The sequence below is a fragment of the Tachyglossus aculeatus genome, chromosome 21 (assembly GCF_015852505.1).
Source record: "Tachyglossus aculeatus isolate mTacAcu1 chromosome 21, mTacAcu1.pri, whole genome shotgun sequence".
NCBI lineage: Eukaryota > Metazoa > Chordata > Mammalia > Monotremata > Tachyglossidae > Tachyglossus > Tachyglossus aculeatus.
Genome location: NC_052086.1, coordinates 46980283 through 46996904, shown reverse-complemented (window position 1 = coordinate 46996904; position 16622 = coordinate 46980283). Strand labels below are relative to the sequence as shown.

Sequence of the window (16622 nt, the reverse complement as noted above, 5' to 3'; positions counted from 1 at the left end):
GAAGCAGTACAGCCTAGTGGAAAGAGGACAGGCCTGGGAGTCAGAAGACCTGGGTTCTAATCCCAGCTCTGTCACAGACCTGCTGTATAACCTTGGGTAAATCACCTAAGTTCTCTGTGCCTCAGTTTCCTCATCCACAAAATGAGGGCTCAATACCTGCTCTCCCTCCTACTTAGTCTGTGAGCCCCACATGTGGGACCTGATCATCTTTGTGTCTACCCCAGTGCTTGGTACAGTGCTTGGAAGATAGTAAGCACTTAATTTTTTTTTCTCCTTCTTCTTCTCCTTCTCCTTTTCTTTCTCCTTCTTCTCTGTGCAACAATTTTCTCAACTGAAAAATGGGGATTCAGTACCCATGCTCTCTCCTAAACTGTGCGAGCCCCAAGTGAAACAGGGACTGTGTCCAACCTGATTAACTTGTATCTACCCTAGTATTTAGAATAGTGCTTAACACATAGTAACATGTAATAAATAAATAAATAAATACCATAATAATAATAATAATAACTCATCCACCCATCAGTCCACCCTCCCTTCCACCAGTCCACCCGCCCTTCCACCCATCCATCCGTCCTTCCATCCATCCATCCTCCTATCTTTCTATCTGTCTGCCCTTCCAGCCATTTACCCATCCTTCCTTCCATCCATATGTCCACTCAACCTGTCCACTATCCATCCATTGTCCACGCAGGGATCCATCCATCCATCCATTCATCCAGCCAGCCAGCCATTCATCCTTCTATCCATCTACCCATATTTACTGAGTTTCCATTTTGGGAAAAGACTATACTGAACAACTACAGTGTGCAGAGCTTGGTATTACTGTATACTGTTTGTATGTATATATGTTTGTACATATTTATTATTCTATTTCTTTATTTATTTTACTTGTACATATTTATTCTATTTTATTTTGTTAATATGTTTTGTTTTGTTGTCTGTCTCCCCCTTCTAGACTGTAAGCCCGCTGCTGGGTAGGGACTGTCTCTATGTGTTGCCAACCTGTACTTCCCAAGCACTTTGTACAGTGCTCTGCACACAGTAAGTGCTCAATGAATACGACTGAATGAATGAGTGAATGAATACTGATGCCTACTGGGTATAGAGGGCCATACTGACTACCTATGTGTACACCACTGAACTAAGTGCATAGAGTAGTCCAGTAAAAGTAGAAGACAGGGCCCCTGTCCCTGGGGAGCTTACATCCCAGGGAGGGAGGCCAGTGAGCACAAATGGTATACATGCAGTGGGAGCAAGAGGAAAAATCCAGCTCTCATTGACAGTAGCAAGAGCAGGAAAAGCTGAATAAGGGGAGGCAGCAAGGCCAAGTGTAGAGAGCTAGGAACCGGGAGTCAGGAGGCCTGGATTCGAGAACGGGCTGGGAAGCAGCAGATGAACCGAATCGATTAGTGAAAGGGAGAGAGCCCTGGAGCTGATGGTCAGGAGTTTCTGCTCGGTGCTGAGGGAAATGGGGAGCCAATGGAGTTTGGGGAGCGGTGAGCCTGGCACAGAATGACACTCCTCGGGGGAAGGATGGGAGGGAGATGGGGCCCTCCCTGGTGAGAGAGGTAGAGACAAAGGAATGGTTGGGGAGGAAGAGGAGGAAGAGGAGGAGCTCTATTTTGGCTATGTTTAGCTCATGATGGGAGCAGAGCTGCCAGCAGGAGAAGGCCTGGAAGCAGAAGGAGCAGGTGAGAGGTAGGAGCCAGATGCACAGCCTTGGGAGATTACCAAGGGGCGAGGAGGTGAAACCGTGGGTGTGGATGACTCCCCATAAGAGACCATAAGGTGGGAAGAGCAGGGAGCTCAGAATTGAACCCAAAGGCAACACACAGGACTGGCCCAAAGGTTGTCCTGTGTGTGGAGAGCTGGGGTCCCCAAAGAGCCAGGAGAGAAGGAGAACATGGAGGGGGACCACAGACTGGGGCCAAGGGTCTGCATGCTGTGAAGAAAAACCTGGCAGGCAGATCTCCGATGGGATGGGCCAAGCTCTGACCACCTGGGCCAGTCAGAGGGCAATATCCAGATACCCCTGTGGTCACCACCACTACTGGCCACAGCAGGCACAGCAGATCCTTTGAAACCCTGTGGGAGCTAGTGGGCACGGGGGCACCTCCTGGAATAATGCCCGTCCTCTCTGTCCAATCAATCAAACAATCTGTACTCTCCATTCAATCAATCACTCAATCAGTCCTGTCCACCCAATCGATCCACCAGTCCTCTCCGCCAAGCCCCTGTGGACAATGGTCAGGCCAGAAGGCACTCTGACCATACCGGATGTTGACGGTGACATTCAAACCCAATTCCCCTTCAAGGAAGACTGATACCAGAGGGGCCACACCTGGGGAGGGGAGTAGGGCAGAGAAAGGTGCGTTGAGAGAGAGGCCACAGAGAGTGCGGTGATGCAAGAGGGGTGGGCGGTACCTTCCAAAAGCCCCGTAGGTGTTGACGATCCGGAGGGGGTTGAATGAGGTGTTCATGACTTGTTTGGAATTGAGCAGATTCATCACCACGGGGATACTGAGGCAGGCAATCAGGACCCCAAAGGAGATGTCCACGACACGTCGGACCAGGGCACCTGCAGAACAGAAAGTTCACAGGGAGAGGCAAGACCTGTCCCACCCGACTCTGGGCTGAGCCAGTGTCTGCCTAAGCCCCTGGCGAGAAGGCATTCCTCATCCTGAGCCCTGTCACAGACCAATTCTTGGACTGGCCGGAGGGCGATCGGCTGATAGACTTCTTGGGGGCCACCTCCCTCCCCCCCAAGCCCGGAAGTCTTGAATATATATCTACAATTCTATTTATTTTGATGCTGTTGATGCCTGTCTACTTGTTTGGTTTTGTTGTTTTGTTGTCTGTTTCCCCGCTTAGACTGTGAGCCTGTTGTTGGGTAAGGATTGTCTCTATCTGTTGCCGAACTGTACTTTCCAAGAGCTTAGTACAGTGCTCTGCACACAGTAAGCACTCAATAAATATGACTGAATGAATAAATGAATGAGTCTCTTAGTCACCCACAGAGCAGCTATGAGGAAAGACGTGGGAAACGCCAACCCCGACCCCATTGGCCAAAGTGGCATGGACCCGGCTGCCCAGCAGCTGCATGCTCAGGAGGGGAGGCTGAGGGGCACCGGCATCTTTGCCTTGATCAACATCCACATCCTTGGAACTGGGCACTGCCAGCCCTTCAGACCAGGCACCCAAGAGACAGCCACGTCTTTACTCAATCGTGCCCAGGGCCTGGAGGAAGAAGGTTCCTGAAGGTTCAGACGGGGCAGGACCCCCAGGCGGCCCGAGTGAGCACAGTGCAGTGTGGGGCCAATGCTTGACTCTCACGCTGTGACCCGGCAAGGGGTCACCTCTGAGGCTGCTGCACCCCAAACTATCCACAGTAGCCTGCTATTTTCAGGACTCCTACCCGGCTGGCCCCTGCAAGAGATACCCAAAGGCCGGCACCTAGGGTTCCCCCTTCCAAGAAGCTTTAAAATGTCGGCAGCAATCCCAGACTCAGGACGGAGTGAGGCTGAGCCCTAGAGAACCGGACCTGTTACCCCGAAGGAGCAGGGCCATCCAGAAGAGAAATGTCTGGCCCTGGCTGATCCTGTTCTTATTAGGAGCTGCAGCAACCGGGCTTATTCCCAGATAGAGTCTGCTCAAAAGTAATTCTGATCGGGCAAGTGGCCCACCCACTCTGCTCTTTGCCCGGGAACACAAGTCAGCTCCAAATCCTGGCCAGCCCTTGCTGGGACACGAGAGTCGGAGGCTTAGCAGGGATGTCCAGCCCCTCGCTCACTGAGCAGAAAATCCCTGTTACCTTATCCTGGTTCCTCTGGAGAGTGGCAGAGTCCAAGGATCCAGAGCCCCGCAGAAAGCGGTCTGGAGTGCAGCGGATGCCCAGTCTGGAGTCCCCATCCACATCCCCTTCCTTCCTCTCCCCCTCGCCCCCCTCTCCATCCCCCTCATCTTACCTCCTTCCCTTCCTCACAGTACCTGTATATATGTATATATGTTTGTACATATTTATTACTCTATTTATTTATTTTACTTGTACATATCTATTCTATTTATTTTATTTTGTTAGTATGTTTGGTTTTGTTCTCTGTCTCCCCCTTTTAGACTGTGAGCCCACTGTTGGGTAGGGACTGTCTCTATATGTTGCCAATTTGTACTTCCCAAGCGCTTAGTACAGTGCTCTGCACACAGTAAGCGCTCAATAAATACGATTGATGATGATCCTGACACTCTGTTGCTTCCCCTCTCTGTCATTTATTTTAATGTCTGTATCTCCACTAGATTGTAAACTCTTTGGGTGCAGGGATTGGGCCTCTCAATTCTATCACACTGTCCTAAACATTTAGGACAATATTATGCAGGCAGTAAGCACTCAGTAAGAGACTCAACCTGGAGCCCAACAGGAATCTGATCCAGAGCCCCATGTTTCCAGAGCCCCAGAAAGACCCATTCTGGAGCATGGTTGAGGTCTGGCCTGGAGATCCAGGAAAACCCGGTCTGGAATCCTACAGAGACTACGGGTCTGGAGCCCCACAGAGATACGGTCCAGAGTGCAACGCCTCTGAGTGCATCTTACCAAGGTGCGGGCGAGACTCCTCATTCCCTCTGGCCTGCAGCTCGGCTACCTGTGCTTTGACTCCTCCCGGCCTGGAACTGAAAGCAAAGCCCAGGGTGGCATCATCGAAGCAGGCGAGGCTGGGCACGATGGTGAGCCAGTTCAAGAAACTCAGGTTCCCGCTGGCAATGAGAAGAACCTACATGGGGAGAAGAAGGAAGCAGCATAGTCAGCAGGAAGGGCAACCCCGCAATTTGGTCCCGGTGGCGAGCCCTGGAGGCCAGGCTAGCACTTGGGTCAGGTTTCTGTCCCGAAAAGGCTCTTGCTAAATACCAGCACTGCCACAACTAGAGCAGGGAGTGAGTTCAGTGTAGCAGGACAAGGGAAATGGATGAAAGTTTGCATGCGTGCGCTCGCACAAACACACACACACACACACACACACACACAAAAGAAAACTAAAATCCATACAAAGGAGCTGTTGGGGTGTTGTCACTTGGACATTTTCCTCAACTCATCTCTCTCCATTAACCTGTATATTTAATCTATCTCCAAATCATGTTGGCTCTACCTCCAATCAGTCAATCAATTTACTGTATTTACTGAGCGCTTACTGTGTGTAGAGCACTGTACTAAGCACTTGGGAGAGTATAACAATATAACAGACACATTCTGCTCGCACAACAAATTTACTTTCACAATATCTCTAGAATCTGACCCTTCTGCTCCAGCCAAACGGCTGCCACACAAGACCAAGTACTTATCCTATCCTGCCTCGACTACTGCATCAGCCTCCTTGCTGACTTCCCTACCTCCTGTCTCTCCTCTCTCCAGTCCATATTTCGCCCTGCTGCCCAGATCATTTCTCTAAAAACAAAATTAGTCCACACCTTCCCACTCTTCGGAAACCTCCAATCATTGCCTATCAATCTCTGCAACGAGCAAAAATTCTTCACCATCAGCTTTAAGGCCCTCAATCAGCCCTCCTCCTCCTACCTAGCATCGACTCCTTGTTCAGGCCTTCCCTCTCGCCTGGAACACCTCCCCACTTCATATCTGACAAACCACTGCTCTCCCCATCTTCAAAGCCTTGCTACAGCTCCTCCAAGATGCCTTCCCGGATTAGTCCCTCATCTCCCTGCCTTATTCTGCCTCCATTCTGCATCGCCCATGTGTTTGCGCCCATACCCCCTAGGTACCTTGATATGCCCCCTCCCCACAGCACTTTGTCCACATCCTTAAACTCTGTTGCTTCCCCTCTTTGTCACTTATTTTAATATCTGTCTCTCCACTAGATTGTAAACTCTTTAGGGGCAGGGATTGGGCCTACCACCTCTATCGTGCTGTCCTAAACAGTTAGTACAATATTGTGCAGGCAGTAAGCACTCAATAAATACCACCGATTGGTTGTTATGAATTAACTGGGGAAGAGTTCTGACAAGAGCAGGGTTTCAGGAAGAATCTGAAGGTGAGAGGGCTGTGGTCTAGCAGATCTGAGTGGGTGGGAAGGACATAGGCTGAGGACTAGCAATCAAGTTAAACGCTTTACTTGGTAGTCAGTCCCTGGCTGGTGACCCCAGAGAGACCAGCGGCTGAAGCCCAATGACCAGGATTGGACCCTTCTGAGAGGGGAAGAGAGAGGTCTCCCTCCTCCCCAGTTGACCAGGGTGGGATTCAGACTGGACCCTTCACAAAGGAGAAGACAGAGGGATGTCCCTCCTCCCCAGTCAACCTGGACCAGACTGGACCAGACCTCTTGGGGAAGAGCAGAGTGAGGGGCTTCCCTTCCCCGTGACTGCCCCAGGTGACAAACTGATTACGAAGCCATGTTTTCTCCTGCCCGGACCCAGGCTGTGTAGTGGGGTGCCTCATCCACATTGATCACAGGGCTCCAAGTTCCTGAAAACTGGCTGGACTTTCCCGCAGGGGATGCCCCGAAACCTTGCGTGGACCGGAGGGGGACAACTGCAGGAAGGAAAAGGAAAACCCACAAACACTCCTCCCGGGGGAAATGGAGGGTGGCCTTGGTTCCATGGACAACAATTGATCGAATGGGAGAGATCATGCCTCGGGGTGCACTACCAGGGACTTCATTCATTCATTCAATTGTATTTATTGAGCGTGCACTGTGTGCAGAGCATTGTTCTGAGCACTTGGGGGAGTAAAATATAACAATAAAAAGACACATTCCCAGTCCACGACGAGTTTAAGGTCTAGAGGGAGCTTACAGTCTAGATGACTTGTTGGGGCAGCCTGGCAAATCAGTAACCCTGCAACCCTGGCCCGCTCCCTCTGGCTGGTGCTACAGCAGTTCTGGAAACAGAGTGCTGGGCAGAATGGTGATCTACTGGAAAGAACAAAGGCCTAGGAGTCAGAGGATCTGGAAACTAATTCCCGCTCTGCAACTTGACTGCTGTGTAACCTAAAGCAAGTCATTTCAATTCTCTCCCTCTGTAAAATGGGGATTAAGACTGTGACTCCCATGTGGGGCTTGGACTGTGTCCAACTTGATTATCTTGTATCTACCCCAGCACTTAGTACATTGCCTGGCACGTAGTAAGTGCTTAAAAAAACCAGAAAAAGTTGCTAATCAAAGTCTCGATTCCCATCAGAATTCCCACTGATGCAGGCACTAAGCCCCAAGATACAGACTACAACTCAAACCATACTCCTGGTAAACATTGTTACAAACCCAAGAGCAGTGCAAATTTGTATGGCTAATGAAAAGGTCTTTTATTAGACTTTTTTTACATATGCTTTTACATACCCTTTTAGACTGTGAGCCCACTGTTGGGTAGGGACTGTCTCTATATGTTGCCAACTTGTACTTCCCAAGTGCTTAGTACAGTGCTCTGCACAGAGTAAGCGCTCAATAAATACGATTGATATGCTAATATTTCATTTTTGAAGTGTTTCATTTTTCACATCCCTTACAGCAAAAAGCCAACCTGTATTCCCAGACTACACGATTGTCATTACATTGTATATTATTAATTATGTATTTATATTAATGTCTGTCACCCTTTCTAGAGTGTAATCTTATTGTAGGTAGGGAACTTGTCTACCAACTCTATCGTATTGTACTATCTCAAGTGCTCAGTACAGGGCTCTGTACATCCTCAATAAATACTATCATTGATGGTGGCATGCGCGAAAAAAGGGCTTTAATCTCTCTATTCAAATCAGTCCAGAGGCACAAGAGGCTGAAGTCTTCGGAGAGGGAGGCACTGCAGCCAAGGTGGCAGAGAACCCTGACAGAAACACAGGTTGAATGCCAGCTGCACCGTTGTAAAGGAGCACCGCGAGCAGAGCATGAACCAGGTAGTAGCTGTACAAGGGCCAGAGGGCTGGTGTCAACCACACCCTCGTCGGAAGCCACGTTGCCTGGCCAACGGTGGCTGTCCTAGAGAAGAAGCAATCTCATCCAATGTGATGCTCTCTGCATCATCTATGGCACAGATGGCCTGTGCTTCCATTCCCCATTGTGGCTGGAGTCTCTTGGCCTACTGTAGTGCCCATGTGGCAGGAGTCATTCAGGCTCGCATGGTGCTCACGTGGCTGGAGTCACTCAGACTCTCACAATACCCCTTTGGCCTTTGATGCTTGAGGTCCCTTGGTGTTCAGGTTCGTTGGAGGGACAACTCAGCAGTCCTGACTTCCATGGCTCTTGGACCGTCATGATGGCCGTGTGACTGGTGGTGCCTGGGGTGTCATGGTGACGGTGTGCCCAAACTCTGGATGGTCAGCAGTTCAGCATCCAATATCAATTAGCATGAGCCCCAAGAAAGTCAAGCCTGCTGAATCATCCCTCCAATCATTGCGGGACAGATTCAGTGCCAAATTTGAGCTATGACAAGAGCCTGTGCTGAGCATCGGTGTCGGTGTGGGGACATTAATAGGGAGAGGAGATGCCAAACTCGTCCCTGGTTCCTGCTCCTCTCCACCCCTGGCCCAGAGATGATTCCGGAACCCATCCAGCAGAACGGCTCAGCTTCCTCGGCTCCAGGGCCAGGATGACAACAGTGGCTCCTGTCCCCCCTGGAGATGCCTTCCATTCCTGCTCAGCCCGTGCCTGCTCCAGGGTCCCATGTGCCGGCACTTGGCCAGGAGACCAAGAGACCCCTAGAGTACCAGGTGCCCAGGGCCCAGTGGCCATGGGGGCTTCATTAAAGCCCAGAATGGATCACGGCAACTGGGGCAGGGCTCTGAGGCTGGGGAATGAGCAGAAGCAGAGGAGCCAGTGAACTTTACTCGGGCAATGTCAGTTTTATGGATTATGACTGCAGCTTTATGAAGTGTGATACAGAGGGCTGTGGATTCATGGCTCTCACTGGATTAATTTGGAAAAGGAGTTTTCCTGGTTCTGAGCCCAAACACAATTATTTCTTAAAATCCTCCACTCTGCATTGTGAGTAGACAGTTGCCAGAATCTGGCCTCTCCTGGGTCTCTCCTGCCCTGGCAGACATTTCTCTGTTGGCTTCTTCGGGCTGGCGGGTCCCTTCTCCTCCAGGAACTGCAGGCTGTAGAGGAGGGAGCCCGACTGTCCTCGGATGGCAATCAGGGCAGCAGTCTACTCCTCCTGGCCGTTCAGGGTCCTGGAGGATGTTGGTAGGGGCAGGGGAGCACCATCCTACCCAAGAGCCTGAGACTGCAGCCCGGGCCAGGGGCCCTACCCCTGTCCTGAAAGACTGTCCCGTGTTGGTGCCCTGGTAGGCAAGGCCTCTCCCCATGGGATGATCACCCATGGAGGGGTCACCTCCAGCCTTTGGGAAGTTTGACATGGAGCTGGACTGAGGCCCGGCAAATGGAAGGGCTGCAGAGCTGCCTCATCTTCTTGGTCCTCTCGGTCCTTGGGGTGGGACCGTGTCCAGTGTGTGGATGCTCCAAAGGGCTCATGGGGGTCTGGATCTCTGAACTATGGATCGTGGGGTTGGGAACTGAATGGCGTCCATTGCTGTGGTTTCTTCTAGGAAGGTTTGCGGACTCAGGAAGGACAGGTGGGATCAGGAAAGACTGGGGCATCAGCTAACACTGGCAGCGTAGTTTAGTAGAAAGAGGACAAGCTTGGAAGTCAGAGGTCATGGGTTCTAATCCCGGCTCCACCACTTGTCAGCTATGTGACTTAGGGCAAGTCACTTGACTTCTCTGTGACTCAGTTACCTCATCTGTAAAGTGGGGATTAAGACTGTGAGCCCCTCATGGGATAAACTGTTTACCTTGTATCTACCTCAGTGCTTAGAATAGTGTTTGGCACATAGTAAGCGCTTAACAAATACCATCATCATTATTATTATTATTATGATCAGAAAGGACTGGTGGGATTAGGGAGGACTGGAGTGATCTAAAGGACTGGGGTGATCAGGAAGGAATGAAGCCATCAGGAAGGAGGGATTGGAATGACCAGGAAGGACTGGTGGGATGACCATGTAGGTCTGGTACAATGGTGACTGTCCACTTATGGTCATTTGGTCTCCCATCTGCCTTGGACATGGCCCCAGATGACCCTTCCATTCCGGTGTTTCTATGCCAGCATCCTGCGGCTGAGTATGGCAGTTTTGCCATGGCACCTGTATTTACTGGGCCCAGGGAGGAGAACACTGCAGTTCTGGGGTGAGATGGGAGCCAAGATCCCCCCCGGGGACACACTCTTACAGTCGGCAAATTTCCGCAACAGGGTCCATGTGACATACAGGGAAGTGGTATGGCGTAGTGGATAGAGCAAGGGCCTGGGAAGCAGAAGATCACGGGTTCTAATTCCGGCTCTGCCACTTGTCTACTGTGTGCCCCTGACCACTTAACTTCTCTTTGCCTCAGTTACCTCAACTGTAAAATGAGGATTGAGATTCTGAGCCCCATGTGGGACAAGGGACTGTGTCCAATCTGATTTGCTTGTGTCCATCCCAGCGCTTAGTACAGTGCTTGGAATATAGTAAGCACTTTATTATTAATTATTATAATCATGCTATGTAGCTGGTTTAATATACAGTGTCACAGGTGTCTGGAGCTCAAACACGTCTGGGTCAGCTAGAGCTCTGGTGGGTCAGCTAGAGCTCAGCCGACACACTCCGCTCCTCTGCCGCTAGCCTCCTTGCTGTGCCTCATTCTCACCTGTCCCGCCATCGATCCCTGGCCCACGTCCTACCTCTGGCCTGGAATGCCCTCCCTCCTCACATCTGCCAAACTAGCTCTCTTCCCCCCTTCAAAACCATACTGAGAGCTCACCTCCTCCAGGAAGCCTTCCCAGACTGAGCCCCCCTTTTCCTCTGCTCCTCCTCCCCTCCCCAATCGCCCCTACTCCCTCCCTCTGCTCAACCCCCCTCCCCACCCCACAGCACTTGTGTATATTTGTACATATTTATTATTCTATTTATTTTATTAATGATGTGTATATATCTAAAATTCTATTTATCTATTTTGATGCTATTGATGCCTGTCTACTTGTTTGGTTTTGTTGTCTGTCTCCCCCTTCTAGACTGTGAGCCCACTGTTGTGTAGGGATTGTCTCTATCTGTTGCTGAATTGTACTTTCCAAGTGCTTAGTACAGTGCTCTGCACACAATAAGTGCTCAATAAATATGATTGAATGAATGAATGAATGGTGGGCAGCCTGCTGAGCCAGCCCCTGACCACACAGTAACCATTCCATTCTCACCCTGGGCCTACACCCACCCCACACCATTCTTACCCAGGGCTTGCCCTGTGTCTACACTCCTCCCATACTGTTCCCACCCTGTTCCTACACTGTGCCCAGGTTCATTCATTCATTCAATCGTATTTATTGAGCACTTACTGTGTGCAGGGCACTGTACTAAGTGCTTGGGAAGTACAAGTTGGCAACATATACAGACGGTCCCTATCCAACAACGGGCTCACAGTCTAGAAGGGGGAGAGCCCCTCCTCACTGCAAGAGCTAACTTAGATCAACCTCACCCCGACAGTATGTCAAGGGTCCAAGGCCGTCCAGTCACCTCCACCAGATCGAACTCCATCTGCCACCCGGACACCACAAGTGAGCCTGGGAGAGACCCAGCGTCTCATCCCAACCCCGAGGATGTACACAGTGTCCTCTCAGGCACAATCAGTGGCCTTTCCTCATCACCCCTTTCCGATGAATATGAAACGAGGATCTGACCCAGGCTGCCTTCTCTAGCTTTGCCTAATTTCTGTTTTTCTATTATCACATTGACCCTGGAGGACGATTTTCTCTTTCTGAACCAAGTTTCAATGTTTTCCCTCATCTTATAAATCAAGTTTCTATTTACTGGTTGTCATATGATGTTGGGATCAAGGCTAGGGAGAGTTTTTCTGGGAGGGTAGGGGAGAGAATTTGTCTGTTTCAGGTTTCCCCCAGTACCAAAAGCATCTTTGACCACTGAAGTGGGGACATGGAGACAGGCTTCAATAGCATTTGCATTGACAAATAGAGCGCTTCAGTGGAGCCCTGGCAAAAGCAGCAGCATTGTAATAATTAGTGTATTCAGTGAGTGCTTATTCTGTGAAGTCCTGGCATTGCCTGTTGGCGTTTACATGGACCGATCACCTTAGACACAGTTCCTGGTCCACATGATGCCCCCAGCCTGACAGGAAAGGAAAGAGGAAACTGAGGCACAGAGAGAGAAACAGTATGGCTTAGTGCATACAGCATGGGCTTGAGCATCAGAAGGACCTGGGTTCTAATTCTGACTTCACCACATGTCTTCTGTGTGACTTTGGGCAAGTCACTTCACTTCTTCTCTGGGCCTCAGTTACCTTATCTGTAAAATGGGGATTAAGAGTGTAAGCCCTATGTGGGATAGGGACTGTGTCCAACCTGATTAACTTGTATCTACTCCAGTGCTTAGAACGGTGCTTGGCACATAATAAGTGCTTAACAAGTACCATAGTTTATTATTATTATTATTATCATTGTTATTAAATGCCTTGCCCACGGTCACATTGCAGGCTGGGAGCAGGGCCATGACTAGATCCTCGGTATTCTGATTTCCAGCCCCGTGCTCATTTCCCTAGAGCACACAGATGGTCACATGCCTGTAATGGGAAAGGTATTCTGAGGGTCCGTGGAGTTAGAGAAGCAGTACGGCACAGTGGATACAGCATGTTGCCTGGGAGGCAGAAGATCATGGGTTCTAATTCGGGCTCTGCCACTTTTCTGCTGTGTTACCTTGGGCAAATGACTTAACTTCTCTGTGCCTCAGTTAGCTCATCTGTAAAATGGGGATCGAGACTGTGAGCCCTATGTGGGACAGGTACTGTGTCCAACCCAATTTGCTTGTATCCACCCCAGAGCTTAGTACAGCGCCTGGCACACAGTAAGTGCTTAACAGATACCATTATTATTATTTCATAGAAAGTGCATCACAAACTGCCTCTGAGTGTACAACTGGCTAACAATTTCCACCCAACCCAGCTAGACCATATGCTCCTTGAGGGCAGGGATTGTATCTCCTAACTCAATTGCACTCTCTCAAGTGCTCAGTATAGTGCTCTGCACCCACTAGACACTCAGTAAATACTATCGATAGACTGTCTCCCCATTAGGCCGTCAGCTCTTTAAGGTCAGGGAACGTCTTGCTCCTGTTGTGCTTCCCCAAGTGACTGGCACAGGACCGAAGGCTCAGTAGGTGCTCAGTACATGCCGATTGATCAACGGATGATTAATAGACTGGCCTGGCACCAGAAAACTTGCTTCTTTTCTGCTCCTTTAAAGAAGGGCAGGGACCTTAAGGGACTCCCTGATTCCATGTTTGGCTTAGCCGTCAGGCTGTGCGGTGCAATGTTGTTATTGCACCAGTGCCACTCAGATTCACTGCACCAGGATGACCCAGTTTCACAGTACCAGCACCACCCAGATTCACTGCACCAGGAAGACCCAGATTCACTGTACCAGCACTGTTCAGATACTCTGCACCAGCACCATCCAGATTCACTGCACCAGCATGGTCCAGATTCACTGTACCAGCACTATTCAGATTCTTTGCACTAGCACCATCCAGGTTCACTGCACCAGCTCGGTCCAGATTCACTGCACCACTGCTGTTCAGAGTCTCTGCACCAGCACCATCCAGATTCACTGCACCAGCACGGTCCAGATTCACTGCACAAGCACGGTTCAGACTTATTGTCCAACTTGGCCAAGATTTGCACCCAGATTTGCTGTCCAGCACTGCACAGATTAACTAGTGCCTGTCAGTCTTACTGCCAGCATGTGCCATGTTAAATCCTGCTCAGATCTGGCCAGGCTGAGCCAAGGCTTAGCAAATGCCCCAAGGACGGAAATCCACTTGTATCCAATTTCCCTTCTGTTTGCCAAAAATGTCCCGGAGCAATAAGTGCCTGCCCCCGACAGCTGGGGGGGAGGGCAAGGGAGGGGAGGGTGACCTTTGCTTTCTCCGTGGGGAGCACCCACTCAGTCTCTTCCTCCTCCTCCTCCTCCGCCCAGTGGATTGCTCCTCTGAGTTCGGCCTGACTCAGCTGGAGACCGGACGGACGTGAGCCCACCCACCACGTGGTTTACAGGCTGAGAATCCCCCAAAGGTGGGGTGCTGATTGGACCCTGCCCAGGTTTGTAGAGGCTGGGGAGGGACCAACAGAGGGATGGTGGGAGGGAGAGGAGAGAGGGAATAGAAAGAGGGAAGGAGCAAGAGAGAGCGAGAGCGAGAGAGAGAGAGAGAGAGAGAGAGAGAGAGAGAGAGAGAGAGAGAGACGAGGAAGGGAGGGAGGGTGAGAAGGGGAGGAGGTAGGGTAGAAGATGAATCTGAAAGAGTTCGACTGAGCCTGGGGAGCCCAGGGGTCAGCCAGTGTTGCGGCCAGATGTTCTGAGATCAGCTGGAACAGGACCCCTAGAAGGAAGAGAATGGGTTTCCCACAAGCCTCTGGACATTCTCATCTAACCACAGCCCAGCAGGGCCCACGTGGGGGTCATAGGTGGACTTCCAGGCTGACCCTGACCCAGGCCGCAGCAGCCGCACTGGAGTGTTCCTGCCCCTGGCCTGGGAGATGCAGTCGGCAGGGGAGGTGAACTCGAGGTGCTGGAGCCCAAATTCCAACTCAGTACTCAGATGGACAGAAACTCAACCTGAGGGATGGCGAGGGGGTGAGGCCGAGCCAGAAATTGGGGCTCAGGTGCTATGTCAGTCTCACCAGACTCCTTGATGGGAAATACCCTTCCTGGGGAACCAGCCCGCTGCCTTTCTTGTGCCACCAGTGGGATCAGGGTCTGTCAGGCCTCACCAGATGCTAACAGTCCATTTCAGGAAGACGGACCAGTGCTCCAGAGGTTGGGCTCAGGTCTACCCTGGATCCAACAATTCTGAGATGCTCATCACTCTGAACCCAAGGCCTCACCAGATGCTAACAGTCCATTTCAGGAAGACGGACCAGTGCTCCAGGGGTTGGGCTCAGGTCTACCCTGGATCCAACAATGCTGAAATGCTCAGCACTCTGAACCCGAGGCCCAGGGAAGATGAAGGGCAGGGGTGTGGGTGTCATCTACCAGAACAGTGTGTTGGGGAATGATCAAAATGAACAAGGCAGATGGGGGCTTCACGGAGTATGATTTTGGCTGGAACAGGCTTCCCTGAGAGTTTAGCCACCTGGCAAACCCCAGAAACTGCTTCCTGAGTTCCCACTGGGGCTGCAGGGTCCATGCTACCCCACTCTGGAGGGCTCTCGTGGCACCCAGTGGCAGCAGATCTGCGGACAGTGTGAGAACCATGGGATAACATGGGTCCAGCCTCCACTGGAGTTTTGCCTTAAAATCAGAGTGGGAACAGTGGCCTTTGGCAACAGCTTCTGGATAATAACAATAATAATAATGGCAGTTATTAAGCGCTTACTATGTGCAAAGCACTGTTCTAAGCACTGATCAAGGCCACTCTCGCTGTAGCGACAGAAACCTCAGCTCTGGGCCTGGGGGCGCTGCCTTTCTGGAATTCAACCTGGCAGCAAATAATACGAGCCAATGTCACCTGGCGGGCATCTCATATTCTTGTGTAAAACCTTGGCCTTCAGCTCGCCTGCTCCATCCTGATCCACTGCTCTGCTTCCAGAATTTGTGCGCTGACCAGAACAGCCGCCACCCTCGCCCCCGCAGCACCAGGTGAAGAGTACACAGGGTGTCCCCTGTCATACACCGGACTTGCAATGTCACCCGACGACATCACCCGAAACTTTTATGGAAACACACAGCACCTGGAACCATGACCTGGGGGAGGCAGACACCTCCCTTCCCCTACACCTCCCTCCAGCTCCATGGGCATTGTGTCCAGGCCACAGAACTCGGGAGCAGAGGGAGGCTGGAACTGGAGACAGAAACAGCAGACACACAGGGGTCTGGGGGCCATGACCAGAGTGACTGAAGGACAGATTAGCCAGATGCTGGGTTGTCACCATGGGGTGAAATCAGATGACCCCGTTGCCCTCTACTGATGCACCCGAAGTTGCCCCAGAGATGAAGGAAGGTGGGCATCTGGAACGTGGGAAAGTCAAATCCCCGAGAAACGTGCTGGGAAAACACACATTCTGGGGAGGAAGAGGAAGAAGTCTATACTTCACTCTGCTGCCCGGATTACCTCTGTACAGAAATGCTCTGGGCATGTTACTCCCCTCCTCAAAAATCTCCATGGCTGCCTGTCAACCTACGAATCAAGCAAAAACTCCTCACTCTCGGCTTTAAGGCTGTCCATCACCTCGCCCCCTCCTACCTCACCTCCCTTCTCTCCTTCTACAGCCCAGCCCACACCCCCTGCTCCTCTGCCGCTAACCCTCTCACTGTGCCTCGTTCTCACCTGTCCCATAATCGACCCCCAGCCCACGTCCTTCCCCTCCTGGCCTGAAATGCCCTCCCTCCACACATCCGCCAAGCTAGCTCTCTTCCTCCCTTCAAAGCCCTACTGAGAGCTCACCTCCTTCAGGATCTTCCCAGACTGAGCCCCCTTTTTTCTCTCCTCCTCCCCATCCTCGCCTCTGCCCTACCTCCTCCACCTCCCCACAGCACTTGTATACATTTGCACAGATTTGTTTATTTATTTTACTTGTACATATTTACTATTCTATTTA

General features: G+C 51.1%; 1 protein-coding gene across 1 annotated transcript in view; it reads right to left on the bottom strand.

The window, feature by feature from the left end:
• The window catches only part of LMF1 (lipase maturation factor 1), a 233059-nt gene that overhangs the window by 9029 nt on the left and 207408 nt on the right, over nt 1-16622 (bottom strand). Inside the window, exons 7-8 of the mRNA XM_038762772.1 lie at nt 4586-4763; nt 2425-2578 (exon numbers count right to left, since the gene is read on the bottom strand). Of these exons, the coding sequence (XP_038618700.1) occupies nt 2425-2578; nt 4586-4763 (332 nt within the window). The remainder of the gene's footprint in view (nt 1-2424; nt 2579-4585; nt 4764-16622) is intronic.